The sequence below is a fragment of the Parasteatoda tepidariorum genome, chromosome 11 (genome assembly GCF_982258835.1).
Source record: "Parasteatoda tepidariorum strain Cologne lab strain chromosome 11, Ptep-v5.0, whole genome shotgun sequence".
Classification (NCBI taxonomy): domain Eukaryota; kingdom Metazoa; phylum Arthropoda; class Arachnida; order Araneae; family Theridiidae; genus Parasteatoda; species Parasteatoda tepidariorum.
This window is the reverse complement of record NC_141765.1, coordinates 78,954,100-78,976,534: the sequence shown is the minus strand read 5'-3', so window position 1 is coordinate 78,976,534 and position 22,435 is coordinate 78,954,100. Positions and strand designations below refer to the sequence as shown.

The following is a 22,435-nucleotide window of genomic DNA, read 5'->3' as shown; positions in this document are numbered from 1 at the left end:
TATAAAAAATTCTTTGACATTTTTACTTGCGTACCCAATTTTATGGAAACCAAATATGTAACAAGGAATATAGGTATTTATTCAGAGAAAGTACGTTTCTGATTTTGTAATTAATAACTAGAACTTATTAATAAGCATATTTGAAGTCATCCCTCATTAAGATTAACTCCGATCATTAGAACGAAAGTTATTCAGGGTGATATCTTTTTTTTTGCTCACTGTACGTATGTACAATGCGGAAAAAGAAAAAAACTTACCATCCTTAAAAACAATTGATTTTCGCGTACTCAAAATAGACAGTTCACGGGGATGACCTCAGATATGCTGATTAATTTGTGAGTCGATATACGAAATCAAACACAAAAACGTACTTTCTCTGAATAAACATACCCAACGGATTCTCACCCTCAAAATATCGGGGATAGCCGCAGTGTGGTCAGGAAAGCGGTCCAAAATTTAGACCCTTATTATTAATTTTTGCGTATTTTTGATATATTTTGGGAAATTTTTGCTTCAATTGAATAAATTTTTAATTGCACACAATTATAAATTTCGTTTATCCACAGGTAATTCCAGGAAAAAATAATTATTCATTATTTTTATTATTTAATCAATAGTAGTCGAAAATATTTTGAATTGCAAGGCATACAATTTTTTTATATTATTTTAAGGAATTTAATTTTATGTGGAAAAATACAAAACGTGAGTAAAATTGGTTGAATAGTTCCTGAGAATTCGAATTTTAAATACATGACTTATTTATAATTCGATGTATTACTTGTAATTACCTGTGATCGCGATTACATGTAAGAGATTACATAGGGGTTTACATGGGAACGTTACTTTTAGAAAGTAACGAGCAAAAATCAAAAAGTACAAGTACTTTAAGAAAAAGTAACGAATAAAAAATTTTGATTTTAAAAGGTAACAAGTAAAACGAAAAAGTACAAAACGAAAAAAAGTAACGGTCTTAAAGTACATTTAAAGGATATCAAAATTTCTAAATAACCTTAAATTTCATTGAAAAGAAATAACGAGTAAAAAGTAAAAGCACGAGTACTTTAAGAAAAAGTAACGAGTAAAAAGTAAAAAGTGTTGATTTCAAAAGGTAACAAGTGAAAAGTACAAGTACAAAACAAAACAAAAAAGTAACAATTTTAAAGAACATTTCGAGGATATCGTAATTTCTAAGTAACCTTAAATTTCATTGAAAAAAAATTTCAGAAAAAAATATAATTTTAATTTAAAATGTTTTTAATTTCAATTAAAATGTATAAAATTTTAAAATGAAAATGTTACAAAACTTATTGAAATAGTGTCTGTTCAAAATACCCAGAAATAAAGCAGTGTTTGCATATAAAAAGGAGTTGTATTAATTTTAAAACTACCAAATCTTCAGAAATTTGTTTTTATTACCGGATTTTGTAGTAATAAATTAATTTGCTGGTCGAATTTGATTTCATTTTTTTTAAGTAATAAGTAAAAAAATATATTCATTAATATGCAAGTAATCCCCTGAAATCCATTAAATTATATTTCAAATAATTATGTAAGATGAAATATTCGATATTGAATCCACTCATAAACAAAAATTGCACACAAATTTTTATTTTTTCTCTTATGATGAACTAAATTTTTATGTGGTGAAATTCAAAAAAGACAAAAATATTTTCAATCAAAATCAATTAAATAATAAAACTTTTGAATTTTGTTTACTGCTTAAGTATATTTTCATTAAATGAAGCAAAACTTTTATATTTTAAGAATTAAGCGCCGAAAAATTTAAATTATGTGTAGAAACATTTGTGATTCAGTAACATCAAATAAATATTTGAAATTATTTAGAAAGACATACATATGGTTGCTAAAAATAATGCTCGTTAAAATAAAATAAATGGTTTAAGGCATTTCGAAAACAATTAGATTTTGTACCTCTTCTTATAAAGAGTAAGTCTGCCTCCCCTTTCTTCGTCTCAAACTAAATTATATTAGATGAACCTCAACCAATGCTTATTAGTATATTTAAAAATTTATTCCTGCATTTAAAAAAACACGTATCATAAGACAAATTACACCAATAAGACAAAGATATATCAAATTATTTGTTTAAAGCAAACTATTTAAGGGACGTGTGGCCCTACCAATTAAAAAGTGATACTACTACCGATTCATAAGACCATTCCTCTACCTTTCATAGTTTACCGACGACTACTACTAAGAAATATCTCCAGGAAGAACAGAAGCTTACGTTGCAAGTAACGAAAGTCATGTATGCACTTATAATCAGTTATATAATCGATTGCTGTAATCGACTCTGACGCAACGTCGGAACCTTAAAAAAACTGCCTAAATCCAGAACATATTTTCAAGATCTAGTATAATATCTCAGCTTGATTTTTTTGAATTAAAATTATGTGCTTTACTTAAAACTACGTTCTTCCTTTTAGGATAATATTAAAATGGTTGTGTTACAGTAAAGGCAAAAATGCGCGACATCACGGCATGCTAGTTTCTAAAAAACAATTCTCACTAAATTTTTCGTTCATTTAATCTAATCACTCCGTAAAATCCTTCTTTGAAACTCTTTTAGTTCATTTTCTAAAAGAAGACTGTGCATGAAACTCAGACTTCAAGACCAAAGAATGTCCTTAATTTAAAAAAAGGTGATCCACTTTTTTGAGTCGACCGAACTCACATGCAGAAAGATGGAGAGGGCTGAAGAAAATTCTAAATTTTCTTCTCCTTATTTACCACTCACAAATAAACTGTTTGTGAATATTTACTATTTCGAGAAATGTAAAATACAAGGCCATCACCCAATAACAATTTACTCTTTAAAACAAACAAAAAAAACATGTGAAATTACGGACAAGAGCTGGTAGCAGAGACTCCACACAAAATGTGTAACAAAACTATTAAAACCTTAAATTACGGATCACCCATAATTTTACATTGTAGTAAATACAACTTTAAGGAATCTAATAACCGAAAAATGTGCAGTTTTAAATGACTTAATCAAAACGAAATATCATATAACTTTTTTGAGGAAAAATTCACAGAAGTTCTGGAAACTATCAAGTGCTCCTAATTTAATAAAACGATCCCTTTATTTTTCATAATTTTTCAAAAGGCTTTCAAATAATACTACACCATCAAAAATTTATTAGGTACAAAAAAAAAACTTTCAAGAAAACGCAAATCAAATATTTTACCTAAAATTCAATATGGCGTGGGTAGAGGCCTCTACCAATCCTTAGATTTCAAATAAAAAGATTCCAATCAATCTAGATTCCAATCTCTAGATTGGAATGGACGCATACAGAACTAAAAATGCATTGCATTGACAAATTTAGTGTAAGAAAATTAACATTTAACATTAAAACGATATCAATTTTGCATTTTTTAAAAAAAAATAGATCTTACTTTTGAGATGATAGTCGTATTTTATTTAGAAATTGTAATAACCATTGTTGGATTTTTTAAAAAATAGCATCACTTTATGCCATAGCAGTTTTATGCCAAAATGATTTTATGTTATTTCAGTTTTAAGAAATAGAAATACCTTAAAAATTTCATGTCAATCGTTTTAAATTGTAATAACCATAGTTATATTTTTACGACATAGTATCACTTTATGCCATAGTAGTTTTATGTAAAAATGATTTTATATTATTTCAGTTTTAAGAAATAGAAATGCCTTAAAATTTTCATGTCAATGATTTTTTCAGCTGCCTACATCTTTATACATGAAAGCTGAAATGGCGAAAACTAAAGAGCAATTACAAGAGGATAAGAAAATAGCCTTAGGCGTTCGAGTAAAACCTTTAAATATTGAAGGCTTGAATCCACAAGAGCTTAAATCAAAAGCACAAGAACTATGGGAAGCTATAGTTAGACTTGAAAGTGAAAAATATGATTTAGAAGAACGAAGAAAACGTCAAGAATACGATGTAAGAAAAGTTTTGAAATTTAATTGTTCAACATTTTCAATCAATTTTTCAGATGTTACTTTTCTCATTCTACAAAAAAAAGTGAAAATTCTCCTCACTTCATTATAGAGTTTAATAAAATAAGGTTTTAAGTAGTATTTTTTAAAGAAAATATTTAACATACTTTTAACTCCACTAACGGCCTTTTTCCTTTCTAAATTAAGCTTAAAAGATTTAAGCTAATTGCTTGAAGAAATGTATGAAGGGGTAATCTAAAAAAAAAAGTTATCATTTATTAAAAAATTTATCAATTTATTCCACTAATTACTTTTTTCCTTTCTAAATAAAACTTAAGCAAATTGCTTGAAGAAATGTGTAAGCATTGAACGGTAATTCACAGCATCTGCCCTTTTATTATCCACTTTAAAGATATTTCTATAAGTTCATTACTATATCAAATTATGATTTTCTTTCAGATTCTTTTAACGGCATGATTATTTTTCTTTAAAAAATGTTGCAGATTGAGTCCCTTTAAACTAAAGAGTTCATGACTATCTAGCATTGCACTTTTACGCAACTAATAACATCCCTTCAACCCTCCTTGAGGGTACACAATCCAGAAATAATGCACGATGATAGGGCGTTCACCTCCCAATGAGGTGTACCGGCTTCGAATTCCAGAGATGGCTGGTCGATACAGATTATTGGTTAGAGACCATTTGCCTTCTGGCTAACCATGCAAGGTTTTCGTGCTTTTTCCCTCTTCATGTAACGCAAATGAGGGTTAGTTCCATCAAAAAGTCCTCCACGAAGATAAATTTTTCCCAATACTTGATCCAGGAGTTCCCCTGTCTTCTAGATTGGGATCAAAATTACAAGGTTACGGAGTTGAACATTAGAAGCCGTAAACCCCAAATTTGGTCAGCTGTTCAATGACGGTTATAAAACATATTTACCGTATACTCTGTTTTTTGGAGCTATGCTTAAATATAAAATTGCGAATTTAAAATTTACAATTGTTCTTATTATCCCAGTAAAGTGTTTGTCCTAATAGTGAAAAAAATGAGTGAAAAAATGCATGCTGTGGATCAATCAAGATTTCCAAGATAGAATAATGGCGCCATTGTTCACAAACTTTGATACAGCATAACACTGTAACAATTTCTCATAGAAACAAGCGTTACTTTTATATAACTAGACATTAGTGTGCTAATAGCATACTATAATCAAACATTGGAATAATATTGCTTTCCTTAGATTATTAAAACATATTGGTTCCACTATTTCTATCGAAACGTGCTACTGAACAAAAAATCTGATATACCGTAATTTTTACGAAAATAATTACCGTGAAATCACTGAATCACTCAAATTCAATTGATATTTCTGTAAAAATTATGGTATAATATTTAGCTGTAAAAATGGATTTTACAGGTGATGCGCCCAAAGTGCCAGAACTTTATGCCGTAATTTGATCCAGAATTGCCACTGTGCCTAAGTGCTTCTCTTTCGCCCTAAACACAATTTATCTTATATAATAAAAGATAGCAAAACCTATTCTTCTTGTATGTTGACCACTGTCACATTTGTCTAGGAATGTTATTTTAACCAAGAAGAAAAAGAACTTTCTTGTCCTATGAAATTATGTAATGTATTAGAATTTTATTGAATTGGTAAAAATAGAATAAAGAGCCCCTATGCGAGTTGACCGTGAGAGAAAGCTCTTAACATACAGTGAGCCAAAAAAAAAAAAAAAAAAAAAAAAAAAAAAAAAAAAAAAAAAAAACGGAACACCCTGAAAAATTTTTTATTTAGTGATCAGATGTTCACGCTCTAGGACTCAATCTTAATAGTTCGAGGGGTGACTTCAAATATGCTAAATATTTAGTGCAGACGATATTTTAAGTGCGAAATCTGGCACAAAAACGTACTTTCTTTCAATAAACATACTTTTTTTCGACAGATTTCTGCCTCCCAAAATATAGGTCGCAATCAGGGAAATATTGTCTTAATAATATGAGAGTGGTTCAAAGTTTTGACCCTTTAATGTTAATTTTACGTATTTCGCCATATCTTGAGAATATTTGAAGCGCACCCAAATATAAAATTGGTTGATTAAAGAGAGTGACTTAAACACCAGGCTCTGAATATATGTTTGGATAAGTTAGGTAAGATAAGGTGAGATCGGTTTTTGTAATAACACTGTCGCATGCTTTTTAATAAGAATGAGTAAAAAAGGAATTATGCAACGAAATCTTTTAAAAACAAAAGAGAAAACAAGGATCAGAGCTCTTTCAGCTTCAGGTGATTGCATTTTATAAGCAAATTTACAAATAGTTTATTAACACTGTCACTTTAGTACACCAGCATAGAATAAAATAGAGATTCAACTAAAGAAATACAGAATTAATATTTGGTTGTTATTCTTTAGCGTCATTTCCAAGCTCAAAAAAAGGTTTTTAATTCACTCTCGTAATACTATACACACATAATTTTTTCTAACCATATTCAAAATAATTTATTGCAAAAATAATAATTATTTAGTAAAGAGAGAGAATTCCGTTTAATAACTTCATAAAGCAATTTTTTTTTCTACAATGGTGAGCGTATTTTTATAAGAAAAATTACAAATTTCAAGACTCTTTATTTATTTATTCATTTGCTCATTTATTTAAAATTTCTTTAAAACACTCTCATTTGATTAGACGTTTTTTTATATCTGTCAATTTGTTATAAATCCAAATCAGTATCAGGCCCCTCTATGCTACCATAAATGAACGAAATCAAGAAAATGTCACATAGTCTCAAATATTTGTCAGATCCCATTTGATATTTATTCCTTGATTTATTTATTCGATATCTACTGAGAAACATCAGTGGCATTTAACCTTAAAAAACATTGATGTAGGGCATACTGGGTGAATGTATACCGGTCACTTAACTAGATCTAGTATATATTTCGGACATTTACCAAAGCGATTGTCAACATTCACCGGCTGAAGTCAACAATTTCGGTTATTCACAGTAACATAGATAATCCTCAATTTTTTAATCAATGTTGAAAAATACATAACAGCAGGGTTACATTACACAAATATTAAATAAGCAGAATTAATATTTGTAAGAACACATTTTCCTTTTTATATTTAGCTGAAAGAATTGAGTGAGAGACAGAGACAAATTAACAGAAGCAAAGCATTAAAAAAGGGATTAGATCCAGAGTAAGCACTGAAAGATTTATATTTTAATAATTTCTTTTTTCAACTTTCTTAATTTCATTTTTATTTCTTTCAGTGCTCTTAGCGGAAAACACCCGGTAAGAACAAATATTTTTAATCTTTTCAAAGTATTTTGTATAATGCATATATATATATATATATATATATATATATATATATATATATATATATATATATATATATATATATATATATATATATATATATATATATATATATATATATATATATATATATATATATATATATATATATATATATATATATATATATATATATATATATATATATATATATATATATATATATATATATATATATATATATATATATATATATATATATATATATATATATATATATATATATATATATATATATATATATATATATATATATATATATATATATATATTCAACCGGGAAACGCTTGTAGGGCTATCCATAAATGATACCACACTACCCTCTATCTCTGAAGTCAAAACATTTTGATGGTTTATGTTGGTGCGATTCATGATGGTCCAACATCATTTGATGGTCACCATCATCCAACATTCATGGTTTTTGATAGGCCTCCATCATTCTATGTTTGAAAATGCTAACCATCGTGAGATTCTCATGGACCAACAATCCATGATGGTTCCAACTTCTATACATACGTTTAATGGGAATTCTTGCTGCTTCTCAGAAATATACCATCAAAACAATTTGTTTGTTTTTTTTATGTTGGACCCAGTACCGTCTTTACGCATGGGCACACCCGGGCAGGCACTCAGGGGGCCCTTGACAATCTCACTTTTTATAAATTATATTTAGAAAAACTAAAAATAAACAAAATTGCCTTATATTTTTTTCGTGCCTTATATTCCATTGCAAACAAAATTGCCTTATATTCCATTGCATAAAGTGTGCATTTTGATATTTTTTCTACACATAGTGATCGATTATCATGCAAACAACAATAATTTAAATAGTTTATCACCGGGAAACTTAAAAAGTCAACCGAAATCTATTTTTCTACGTTCTAATGAAGTTTTTATGTGGATTCAATCTTTTGGGGAAATCAAAATGTATTTAAATTTGTTTAAATTATTGCATGTGTTAAAAATGCTTTATTTTATGCATGTGAAGTTATTTTAGTTCGGTTTTAAACAGTATCCAATGTTATAAGGACCCAAACAATTTCTTCTCCCGAGGGACCTGCATGCTATTAAGACGGCCCTGGTTGGACCATTATAAATTCGTCCGAATTCCTACATTATGATGATGGTTTCTCATGATCGTTCCAACATTTGATTTCTAAGAAACTACGATGAAAATTTCTGATGATTCAATCTGAACAAACCATCAAAACAAGTTGCGATTCTTATGGCCAAATTTCTATTGATGGACCAACATAATCTTGATGGTAATCATCAATAATTCCATCATAAATCTGTCCAAACTCCTACTCTAGGGGGATGGTTACTTATGTTGGTTACTATCAAAAATATAATGGTTGGTGATGAAATTATTGATGATTACCATCAAGATGATGTTGGTCCATCAATAGAAATTTTGGCCCCCTTCAACACTACATTACAGTATTATACCCCCTTTCAGTTCTATACCTTACCCGCACTACATTACTCTCACTTAAGAAACTACTTTATAAATTATTTTTCAATTTTTTTTACACAACAATGTGTGCTTTTTTATTAAGTATTATAAAAATAATTAATAAAAAAAGCATTTAAACTGCTGATTTTAAATGTCATTTGTTTAACCATATTGTGCATTGTCACTCTTCTTGTTACCTCCTTGTCACAGCAAACTGTCGAAATTTCATGAGCTCCTCTTTCCCTCCCCTTCAAACGCGACATCATTTATGGATGGCCCCTTCTCCCATTTTCTAAAAAAATGTTCGTGTGGCAAAGAGCAGTTACACATAAACTTTTCAGTTAATCAAGCAATATATATATATATATATATATATATATATATATATATATATATATATGCAGTCCCTGGCCAAATTATTAGGCTCACTATAAGATTCTATGTAAAATCTTAATTATCAGGTGATACTGTACAGCCTTGTTGTTTTGACGCGACTGAAACCGGTTTGCACTTGTTTACGTTCGTGTATCAATTGGTTAAATTAAATGATATTTAATATAAATTCAACGAATGAATAAATTAGACGATATATTGTATAAATATAGAATATTTATTATATCAGGTATTACATTAGTATATTATAACAATTAGACCAAATTATTAGACGCACTGCAATTTTTTAATAATTGCATATTTTGCGCTAGTTTATATGTAATACTTTAATACTTAAACATGCATGTAATGAGTTTATATACAGGAGATTATTTTTTATATACTTCCTATTTGTATTTATTTTTAACGTATTGCATTACAATATTAACCAATTGATAGACAAAGGTAAACAAGTGAACTTTAATAGATTGCACTGGTCTATTACAATTGTCCATGAGATCAAGAATCCCTTAAAGATCCCTAACATAAAAGGTGATATAACAAAGTAAAGAGTCCCATCTGGCAACTCTTTTAAAGTGATTCACTTTTTATGTTAGGCATTTCCCTATGAAAACTGTGTGTTACAAGGGATAATCTGTTCCCAATATTTTTCCCCTAGGGAAAAAATTCTGAGAATTACTATTATTAGAAGAGTTACTAATTATGTGAAAGGCTTTCTTTCTAAAGAAAGAGAATTTAATTAAAAAAATAATATAAAAATACTTGTTAAAGCTACTTGTAAAGCTATACTAAATAATTAAGTTGGGTGACTAGCTGTTCTGTCCTATGAATTAGTATAATAGTTAGTATTACTGTCAATTATTTAGTATTGTTATGTAGTATTACTGTTAAATATGATAATTATTAATTAAATTGCAATCAATTTCATTTCAATAATTATAATATTTTGTCATTAAATTGATTGACAATTAATCAATTATTTCGTAATTAAATGTGCTAATAATTACAAAATATCGATATGAAACTTCTTTTAGTTCTTTTATTTATCTTTTTCGATATGATCGAAAGTTTTTCTTCTTTTAATTCTTTTATTTATCTTTTAAAGCACACATGCTCAAAATTTGAGACTTCTATCTAAATAAAAACGAGCTAATAAGCATCATTTAAGCTAGTTACCCCGATTATTGTAAAATATTCTGATAATACTTTTTTACTTTTATTTGATGCATGGGCAGAATTAAAGATAGTAAAAACATAGGCTTTATTGACAATTAGACTCGATAAAGCGAGCTTTTTTCAACTATCGAAAAGAAGATCCGTCAAAACATGGTACTTGAAGGGAAGAGGATGGAGGAAAATCCTTTCTAAAAGGAAGAGGCATACCTAGAGTAAGTCATGCTTCAAAATATTAAAAGAGAATTTTAAAATTTCTTTTCAATATTTAAAGGCTTACTCTAGGTTTGTCTCAATTCTTGAAATTAGTAATGAAGAGAACTTTTCTTCTTCGGTATTCTTTTAATATTTACATTTAGATAAAATTGCGCTTACAAAGAAACAGATAGATAAATCAATATCAAGATGATCAGATTGAGTTTAGAATTAAACTGGAAGATGATTGATAGTTTCATTAAATTGAAGTCACGCAGTGGTCGGAACACGGAAAAAGGTGACCATTGCCTAAAAATTATCGATTTATGAGTTTTGATTAAAAATCTTATATTAGAGTTTCATTATTCATAATGGCGGCGTTTAAATGCATCTAATTAATCATAAATATGTACTACTTCAAAAGATTTATATTACTATTGTCATTATGTAAACTTACGTTAATATGTAACTACTATGTATAGATTATCCAAAATTTTCTATGACATTATTATAAGAGTAACAAAATATAAATAATTTTACAGCAAGTGATTATTTTTATAAATTGTCATATTTTACATGATTATTAGACAACAAAATATACCACCTTGTAAAGACAATTAGAATAGTGTGTTTGACTAAGAAAACATTATTGATTATGAACTATTTATGTATATATTTTTTTGTCTCCGACCGACGTAATTTATTTTGAGTGAGTACCTACCTATATTGTAAATAATGACCTTTTCAGCCAATGATAAACGTAGCAAGTAAATATGAAAGGCGACTTGACAGACGAAATTTTACTGACAAGAAATCTCTTTTTGAAGGAGTAAGTACCTTCTTTTATTTTATCATAATTGAGTATATATTTTTATCAAAACAAACTTTTTTTTGAAACAAAATTATGACTTGCTATGACATGATTGTAGGAAATTATCTTCTCATTTGCAACGAGATCATTAATAAAATTTCATTACATTACTTACTTATTTTTTGCTTTTTTATTCATTATTACACACACATACTATAATAAAAATTAAAAAAAAAAGATGAATAAGAGATAAATAAAAATCAAAAATTACATATCACATGTGTTTATTTGAAGAAACACATACTCCAATTAGCTATTAAATTGAAGATTAAAAAGATTTTTACGGGAAACATTACTTTTCAGTTATTTTCAAAATAAGAATATTTAAAAAAAATAATCGAAATAAAAGTTATTTAAAAGATATTTTCTTAAAAAAAATTTCTTTAAGCCGTTATTTTTTTTTTTTAAAAAAAAAGCATTTAATCTTTAATTGAAACATTCTTACTTTTTTTTTCATTTTTTAGCAATTTTAAATATAGATTATCAATAATGATACTATTTTTACATTCTATATATTTATATCTGAACATTTAAAGCAAAGTATAATTTGTCTAAAATAAGAACTACCCCAGACATTCATCTGGACCGGTGACTATGGTAACGAGGTTTGACTTTTTCAAGTAGGGCAGTACGCAGAAATATTTGCCCACACGTTAAGATATTATAGATTATAGTCTTCAAATGTAGCCATAGCGTTAGGAAAAAACATTTCAAATATAGGCACAAGAATTTATTTTTAAAATCTCCTTTATTCTATTTTTTTTTTTTAAAAGTTGATATTAAAAGGTTGCCTCTTGATTTCAGTAACATTTTTATTTTACAATAATAAATTCATTGAAAAAACTTAATGAACAAAATAAAATTTGAAAACTATTTATTGAAATTTTATTATGAATTAAATAGTGAATCGGAAGTATAATAATTATGGAAATATTCATCAAATCCTACATTTTTTAAAGTAATATACCCATTATATCATTACTTTTATAATACCTACTCGATAGAAATGGCAGCATTTTAAAACACATTTACAAAATCAAATAAAAAACATTTAATCTAATAATATATATTTATTAAACCTTTAGAACAAAACTATTTATTACCACAAAGCTCGTTAAAAATGCCTTCTAAAAATGCTTTTTAACTCAAACGAAAGTAATAACTAAAATTGCAGTCAATATATAAACACTATTATTTATACTGAAACCAAAATGCATTAAATTCCAAACCATGTAAAAATATGAACCGTTTGAATAAAGTATACAAAAAAGAAATAAAGTTTAAATTCGAAAAAATTTGTCAGATTTTAAGGGAGTTATAAGGCTAATGTTGCTTAAATGAAAGACTAAACATGCATTTCAGCCCTTATTAAATGCTTTGATACAGAAAACAATCTAGACTAAAATTATTCTTCTTGAAGATTTGATAAAATGATTGGTCAACATTTTGAGTACTTCAGGTTCAATTAACTGTTTCGTTATTTCTTGCTTCCCAAGTCAAAATTCTTGGTATTCCCATCTAGCCATTTTGATGGTCTATGTTGATTTCAGTGTGATTCATGATGGTCCAAAATCATTCTATGGTCACCATCATCCAACATTTTCCGTTCATGGTTTTTGAAATGCCAGCAAACTTCCATCATTCCATGATGAAAAATGTTTCTTTAATACTGACCATCAAGAGAAGTTTGATTCTCCTGGACCAACAATCCATGATGATCCGTGATTATACCACGATATTTCCAACTATACATTTCTGTGATGGTTTAATGGAAATTCTTGTTGGTTTTTAGGAATATACCATCAAAACAATTTTTTTTATGTTGGCCATACATAAATCTGTCCGAATTCCTACAATGGGATGATGGTTGTTCATGATCGTTCCAACATTTGATTTCTAAGAAACTATGGTGGAAATTTCTGATGGTTTAACATGAACAAACCATCAAAACAAGTTGCTATTCTTATGTTGGACCATCATAAATCAGTACGAATTCCTACTGATTGGGTGATGGTTACTTATATTGGTTGCTATCAAAAATATAATGGTTCATAATGGAATTATGGATGGGAGATTCTCGTTGGAGATTCGTGGGAGATTCTAACCGTGGGAGATTCTCGTTTTCTTCCTCTCCGTGTAACGCAAATGCGGATTGGTTTCATCAAAAAGTCCTCCACGAAGGCAAATTTCTCCCAATACTTGAGCCAGGAGTTCCCTTGCCTTCTGGACAAGGCTACGGAGTTGAACATTAGTAGTCGTAACCCCCAAAACTGGGTCGGCTGTTCAACGACGGTTATAAAATAAAAATAAGCATTACTAGAGAAAACTTTGTTTAATGAATGGATAATTAAATTCAGTAATATTTAGGTCTTAAATATCCTCTCTCCTTCCAAGGATTTCTTCAAAATTTGAGGGGAGATTAATCACCATTTTTTCGATTACCTGCCTGGCCGGGCATATAACAGTATTTCCCTTTTAAATTTACGCTTTCATGTATAGGGTGTGCACAACATAAATAAATATAAATTTTAAAAGATTAAAAAAATTACCAAACGACGAAAAAAAATCTCGAATAAGCCTAATCAATAAAAAAAGAAATCCGAAAGTGAATTACGAGGAACACTTCTTTATTTTAATTCAAACATTTGTCTAGATAGGCGTCGGTTTAGATTGAATTATGAATATTCATAGTACCCTTTCATTTCTCCCTTAAGTCTAAATGATTGTATGATAATGAGTTTCCTTCATAGAAGCTTTTAAAGAGTTTAATATAAATAAATTACGACAATATTTGTTTTATTGAAAGGACAGGATTTTATTTCTTCTCTACCATCTACAGAGTCATTCTTTCTGCAATTATTATTAATGCCTTGTTTCGTTTTGATTTAACATCTGAATTCAAAACATCTACTAACTAATGAGTTATCCAGATAAAATTATTTAGCATACTCGTAAAAATGACTAGCTAAAAAAAATTAACTATAAATTTGTAAAATAAAATTATGTTTTATTACTAGACCTTAATGTTAATAATACGATTTAAATAGATAATTTTTCTGTAATCTTAAATTTAAAATACTTCACTTGCCTTAAAAGAAATGCAATTTTAAATGCAAATGGAAAAAAGAGCGAATATTTCAAAGCACTTTTCATTACGAATGTTATAATTTAAATGAAACAAACGATCTTGTTTTGAAACACCAAACTTACGGACGAGTACATTTCAGAAAATGGGTGCATTACAGAAGTCTCAATTAGTCAACCTCTTTTATGCTTTTATAAAAATAGACCGATTTTCACTTCACCTGCTTTTTTAAACTACCAACACCCACGAGTTAATAGATGAAGCAAAAATACCCTAATAGCTTGTTAAAGCAGACGATTATTAAGTCAATAATTTAAAATTTCTTTTCCTTTTTAAAAGTTTTTTTTTTTAATTATGCAATCAACAGCGAAAATTGTGCATTTTGGCAAAACATTACTTGCACATGCCCTCACCCCGACTCTACGCCTATGTCTTCAAAAATTTTAAAAATAAATAATAACCTCCAAATAGTGAAGTGAATTTTCTATTTTACTAACTTATCTTGGAGATTTATTTTCCCTATTTCCCAAAATATTTCAGAATATTTAAAACTTTAACACATTTTACGGGGGAAATGAGCTGAATTGATTTTTGCAGCCATTTATCTCTTAGAGATTTAACTCTTAGAGAAAGCAATAAAATCCCATTTTGTTTGCATTTCAAACGAAAAACTCAGACAAAAAGGATTTTATCAATAGCAATTACGCTTAAGAACGCATGTGTAATGTATGTTTAAAATTACTTTTATAATAAATGAAGCTATAATTTTATACATAAATTTAGCTTTGTTTAGATGAAAATGTATGTAGTATGATAGTGCTACAAAATGCAAATTCTTGTTTTCCATGCAGATTTCTTTTATGGCTAAGATTTATTAAATAAATAGTTGATACTAGTTTAAAAGATAAAGGTGTATCAATTGCCATTTTAATTATGTCAAGCATTTATGAATTTAAAACCTGTTTTGTGCTGTTTAAGTATTTCAAAAGGTGATTTTCTATTGAACGAATTTTCCATATAACGAACTTATTATCGGGATTTAGCGACTTCGTTAAGTAGAGGTTCGACTGTAGTTCTAGAATAAAGGCTTCATTCAATTACGAGACTTTTGTTTTATTCAGGTAATCATATTTCTAAGATCTGACATATAAAATAAAATTCAAAAAAATGATTAAAAATGAAAATAATAAACGTGTGATAAAAGGCATTTAAAATTAAAAAAAAGAGAGAGACCATAAGTCCCCTCAGTCAGCGGAATCATAACATAATTCATTTCAGCGCTTTAAAAAAAAATAATATACCCTCTCTTAAATATGACAAAAAGGATATCTTCAAATTATTAAAAGAGTGATCGTCATGATCTCGCATGAAATTTCCCTACAGAGTTTCTCTCTTGAGATACCTAAAAGTTTTTCATAATATCGATTGTTGGTTTAATTAAAATTTTTGTAACAGGGATACATATCACATTTGGAAGCTCATTTTGAATCAGAATGGGAGAACAAGACTAAGAGTTTTAAAGATCGGGGTCCATCAAAGCTCATAAAATGGGATCCAAATGCTGCAAGAAATAAGGAGAAGCAAGAAATCACTGAATCTATTGAAGAAGAAGACGATCTAGGAGAAAACCCTTACTTAACTGATCCTGATAATGTAAGTTTTTACAGCCATTTTTTTTCTATACATAATTCGATTTACATTTGAGATCATATACTGCGGGTTTTTACAACCATTTTTTCATACATAATTCAACTTACTAAACTAAACTCAGCGTCGCGACAGCCCGTAGAGGGCCAAGGCCTACTGTGCCCATCTCAGTTTTCTTAACCATGGGCTCTGGGGTGCAGGAACTGATGTTCCGGTCAGGTGGTCAGCCTAACGCGGAACCCCCAGTGTTTAGTTCCCAAGCATGCTTGGTACTCATTTATCGACCCACTGAAGGGATGAAAGGCTGAGTCAACCTTGCCCGGCACGAGGATCGAACCAGGGACCTGTGGCACGACAGCGCGAAGCGCTACCGCTCAGCCACCGGGCGTCAATTCAACTTACATTGAGGTCATATAATGTAAGTTTTCACAACCATTTTTTTTTTCTATACATAATTTGATTTACATTTGTGGTCATATAATGTAAGTTTTCACAAGCATTTTTTTCATACATAATTCGATTTACATTTGAGGTCATATAATGCAACCATTATACACATTACAACCAACAACAGTTTTTACAACCATTTTTTTTTTATGCAAAATTCGATTTACATTTGAGAACATGGTCATAAGGTGAAATTCACACAAATTCTTGCGCGATTAGGGAAGTTACTTATACTAGCAGAGCCGATAATTTTCACTACATTTTACTGAATTTTTAATAATAATAGCTTTGTTTAGATTTATTTTCCTCTGTACAATGCATAAAATATTTTTAAAAAAAACTCTCATAACATTTTATTTAATAATCGGATTTTTATGTACTTTGACGCTATCTTAATGGTTCGAAAGCATTACTTTTTTTCGAATAAAGAAATGCATTTTGATCCTCAAAAATTGGGACCTTTCCTATTCATTTTAGTAAAAATATTATAGGGGATTTTCATGGTAAAAACTGCATTTTTCACTCATTTTGATGCACTATAATATTGAAAAGCAACTCATGGAAATAATTGCACGTCAGTCAGTAGTATATGTGGACTCGTGAAATATGGTCACCCCGTCGCCATTGGCGATCAACAAATTTTGAGTGGAGATTATATTTTTAGTTTTTCAATTATGATCTGAATGAATTTTTTTTTAATATTTATATAAAAAAATCAGTTTTGCAAATTAAGCTCGGACAAATCTCCCCCGTTTTCAACCTTATTTTCAACATTCATCGAAAAAAAACTTCGCTCTCTCGCGTGTTCCTCAAATTTCTGAATCCGCTTTTTGTAATAATATAGTTTAAAAAAAAATAAGAATTTAAAAAATTATGTTAAAAGATATAAGTACTGATTACTGAACTGCAATTGAAAACCGCATGTATTTACTATGAAATCAGTACGAAATTGAACTAACAAAAATCGAAAGGTTTTTCCTTAGTGTGATTCCAGATTCAGTAATAGTTCCGTTTTACTCATATTTCTACATAAAATTATTTAGAAATAAATAAGTATAATTGCTAAAAAAATTATCAAAAAGAAAAAAAAACATGTGGGTTTATGAAGAAATCGGAGCAAATCAAACGCTTTCGTCAAAAAGTTATTACTCAAAAGCGTAATTCGTAATTAACCCGCATAATAATATTCTATTATATTGGATTTAAGGTGAAATCGGTGAAAAATCAAACGAATATGGTCGAAAATCAATTTGCGTTGGTTACTCATATACGCTAATGGAGATTCGTTTGTCGCAATAGTTTAGTTTTAAAAATATGGGAAGTCCGTAGTGGTTCGAAAAATAATCTAAATTCAAGATGAAATTGGCGTTAATCGACCGTGTGAGTTAATAAAATGTTATTATTCACTTGCGGATTCAAAATTCATTCACCGCAATAATATCCTATTAAAAATATCAGGATTTCATTATATGATGTAGAAATGTATAAAAATAATTGTTGAAAAGCAGCATTGATTTACGATGAAATCGGCACTAAATCGAGCTCATCGAAATTTAACACGTAACTATTAATTTCGTGTTTAAAAAATGGAAGAAAAAAAATTTCCATTCATATTAATTTCAGCAAAATAATAATAGGAAGAAATATTTGCCTTTATCCACACCAATAGCGTAATTCTTGTGCAATCCTGCTTCCAGAATCTTTCTTCGTAATTTGAAATCCTCCAGCATTTGGCGAGCAAATCAAGGAATAAGTTGCTTTGATAATGTCATTTCCGGAAAATGTACTTGGGGACAGATGTCCACCTGAGTACACAATGCTTATGAGGACATCTATTAAACATTTCATTAAAAAGAAAAAAAATCCTCCATACTCAAACTTTCCTACAGAACTGTACTCGGGTCCAGGACAAGTTAGTTAGTTAGTTAGTTTATTAGGAATAATATAAAGTGGTTCCCTACAATGAGAACATCCTTTAATAAAAGATGTTTATGGGTTATTTGAGTGTAACTTCCTGCTTTCGACTAATGTTTATAAGATTCTATAGAAGGTTGTGCAATTTTGCCAGTGAAAATACTGTGATTTTTGATATCTGTGTAGGGTTGTTTGTAGACCACCTTATCTGCTCTTTCATTACCCGAACAGAAAATTATTTCATATTCTTTTAGGAGTAAATTTCTATTTAAAATCTTTAAGGCAACAACGTAATTTTTTGAATATATTTTTTTGGAAATAAATTGCGGGGCATTCAGATGTAAATACGGAGCATTTCAAATGTCAGATATTGTGGAGATAGGGGTGGCGCCCCCAACATGGATCCAGGACTAAAAAATACAGCTATCACACGAAGCAAACGTTGCCCGATTCTTAATATGCAAAATATTTTTACTAGAAAAACAATGAATTCAAGCACTGTTTCTAACTTTTCAGAAACAAGAAACAGATGAAGTAGCAGAAGAAGAGGAAAGAGAGGAAGAAGAAGAAGAAGGAGAAGAAGAATAAAAATGTATTTTGAGTAGCAAATCTTAGTAAGTAGATTTATAATTTACTTTTAAAAAGCAATTTTATTTCAAACATCCCGCAGTGGACTCATCATTAAGACAAGGCTCCCAGCAGATCACCGAAGTCAAGCATCACTGGCTGCGGTCAGTGTGCGGGTAGGTGACCACTTGGATCAGTCTGCGTAGGGACCGAGGGTATGCGGAATGGGTCCTCGTTAAACTGTTCTACCGTAAAGTACCCGACTTCGCGTGCAGGTCGTCGGGCTACCGAAGCGGGGGTGCCATCCCCTCTGCAGAGGATCAAAATTGTGATCTATTGGGACCGTGTCTTCACGATCAGTCCACACCGGTTTTAAAGATCTGTTTAAACGATCCAAGTTCTTGGACTGATTGCGATTGATTGTTTTGCTTTGAGCCTGGATTGTGTTATCCAAGTTAATTGGATGAGCATGTTTTCATCCTCCTTCAACCAATCAGTTTCTTAAGACGTCAGCAAGTGACATTTTGTTGCCCGTTTTCACATATTCTAAACCATTGATCTGTTTGCATTATGATTTTATTTGAATTTATTTAGTAATTGATGCAAGTATGATTTTATAGTGTTGAATATAAACAATATGACATTCAAGAACTACAATTTATTGCATTCCTCCTAGAAACCCTCAGCACAAATCGACACATAAAATGGATGATTGACTGAGTGATGGTTTCGACTACTAAAGGATCAAATTTCTTGGTAACCTTTTTAGGAGGTTAAAGTTGGACGTTACATAACCTGGCTTCGAATAACTGCAAGACAAATATTTACAAAGAAAAGATTCCAGTCGTCAACCCTTATTTTAACCGTATCATAATTTGACCATTCATCGTCCATGGATGATATAAATTTCCTTCTGAATGTTACCGTGAGATTGTCTACCGATCAGCTTTGGTGAATGTCCGAAATATTTGATAGATCCCAATTTATTCGTTGATATTATCATATTTATTCGTTTTTTTAATATCTACGCAGTAGACTGATAGTTGAGACACGGTTCCCAGTAGAACACCGAAGACAAGCATCCCTGGCTGTGGTCAGTGTGCGGGTGGGTGACCACTTGGATCAGTCTACGAAGAGGCCGAGGGTGTGCGGTATTGGTCCTCGATAAACTGTTCTATCGTAAAGTGTCCGACATCGTGTGTAGGGCTACCAAATCGGGGGTGCCATCCCCTCTGCAGAGTATCAAAATTGCGATGGTATGTCTTCGAATCATCCTCAGGGATGCTTCCCAGACCGTCTCCATTGTGTAACTCTAGTGCGACGTAAATAAATTACTCATCATCATCATCATATCTGGCTAGACAGCCCAGGGTGGGCCAGTGCCTTCCTTTGAATTCGAATCCTCTTCTCTCTACTTTTGACACTTGTTCGCCAGTTTTTCTCCTTTAGAGTAAGGAAATCAGTCTCAACTAAATCCAGCCATCTCAGCCTGGGTCTACCTCTTTTCCTGTTCGTTAGGGGTTTGTGTAACAGGATTTTTTTAAAATTTGAGTCATCATTCCTTCTGAAAATGTGAGCTGCCCAGTTCATTCGATGTATTTTAATGAATTTCACAATATCTGGCTCTCTGTAGATTTTATACAGTTCAGTATTATATTCTGAATTCAGAAGTTATTTATTTTTATCCCACCAAGGATGGCCCTCAAAACTTTTCTCTCAAAAATGGCAATTTTATTTTCACTAGCTTGAGTTAGGTTCCAGGTCTCAGAGCCATAGGTAAGTATTGGCCTAATTAATGTTTTATAGAGTAAAAGTTTCGTATTTTTTGATAAAAGAGAGGATTTGAAAAAACGTTTTAAACCATAAAAAGCTTTATTTGAACAAATTAGACGACTCCGAATCTCATTGTCTATGTTATTGTAGGCAGTAACTATTGAACCAAGGTAAGTAAAATTCTGAACAGTCTGAAACCTGTGGGAACCAATCTCCAGATAGGATTCAATAGGATTTAATTTAGCAAGTACAGGCATGTATTTGGTCTTATCGGTATTGATGATTAGTCCCATATCCCTAGCAGCAACAATACGACAACAATACTTACTACAACAATAATATCTGCTGAGGATAATATCAGTGTTCGGAGTAACGATTAAATGCGGCATTTGACCTTAAAAAACATTGATGTAGGACATACCGGGCACTTAACTAGACCTAGTGTATATTTCGGACCAATGTTAATATCCACCGAGAGAAGTTAACAACCACCAATTTTGGTCATTCACAGTAGCTGCATTTTTTCTAAGTACATAGGCGAGGTGAGTTTATTTAAATTCATGAAAGGAACTTTTGCATCTTAAACTATTTGATATCATAAGCAATTTAATTTTGGATGAAAAAATGTCTTCATAAATCAATGTATATTTAATATATTAAGAGAATAACATTAAAAGCTTAGAACTTATTAAATTTTTATGAATAACGTATTCTTCTTTTTCAGTGCCTAATGAAGCTTTTGTTACGCAATGTTTCTTGGAACTTTTCAACAGCTTCAATGTTTCAAAAATTGTGCATTTCAATATTACTTATTGTGTATGTTTTTTTTAATGTTTGAATGATTATAATTTATACGCAACAACAAATTGAAAGTTTTATATGTAAACTTATTAATGCAAAATATATGAATAGCTCTGCAACTGGTTTTGTTATTCATTTCATTTAAATACAACGGCTTCTTTTTAAACTTCTATATTTGCTGCTGATTTAACGGACAACAAAACGTTCGCATAAAATTCGGCAAGACTTGATATAAACATCTCATATTTTTACCTAGCAGAAATGATATATAAATAAATTAAAAATAATGCAAGAAATTAAAAAGGTATATTTTCAATACATGTCTGATGTTTAATGTAGTTTGATTGTACTATTTTTTATTTTATTTCTAATGGCAAGGCAAAAATAAAAATAAATGAAAAGAAGTAACAATAAATTGAGCGAAGTTCTCTGGCCTTCCAATAAAGCCGCGCAGTCTCGGAGTCGCCCCTAAGGACTGCACAGTGGTGTCTATCCATAGGGATGTTACAGTAAGGACTTGAGAAGATGTCATGTCCGGTTAGTAGACAGAATTGGGCCACACGTGGAACCCTCAAGAGATCTTTCCAGCACTCAGATTTTACTCTCTCATTTATTTGTTCACTCAATTGCCCTATTAAAGTTTGTTTTAAAGAAAGAAAGAAAGTGGAGAGGAGCTCCATTGAAGAAGCCCTTTTTAGCCCGAGCATCTGCTTGCTCGTTTCCAAAGACAGCCACTGGAGAATCACACGTTTCTGTTTTTGACACAGTTCTTGTAGATGTTGCCGACACTGGGTGATTTCAT

The 22,435-nt window shown here is 30.1% G+C and overlaps 1 protein-coding gene across 4 annotated transcripts in view; it reads left to right on the top strand.

The window, feature by feature from the left end:
* The window catches only part of LOC107436183 (troponin T), an 81,810-nt gene extending 60,058 nt beyond the window's left edge, over positions 1 to 21,752 (top strand). For all 4 annotated transcript variants that reach the window (XM_071187413.2, XM_087155473.1, XM_043044485.3 and 1 more), the window contains 7 exons: positions 3,729 to 3,950; positions 7,080 to 7,150; positions 7,224 to 7,245; positions 11,277 to 11,357; positions 15,940 to 16,137; positions 19,009 to 19,106; positions 21,557 to 21,752. In XM_071187413.2, the coding sequence (XP_071043514.1) occupies positions 3,729 to 3,950; positions 7,080 to 7,150; positions 7,224 to 7,245; positions 11,277 to 11,357; positions 15,940 to 16,137; positions 19,009 to 19,080 (666 nt within the window). In that variant the 3' untranslated portion in view covers positions 19,081 to 19,106; positions 21,557 to 21,752. The remainder of the gene's footprint in view (positions 1 to 3,728; positions 3,951 to 7,079; positions 7,151 to 7,223; positions 7,246 to 11,276; positions 11,358 to 15,939; positions 16,138 to 19,008; positions 19,107 to 21,556) is intronic.
* The last annotated feature ends 683 nt before the right edge of the window (positions 21,753 to 22,435 follow it).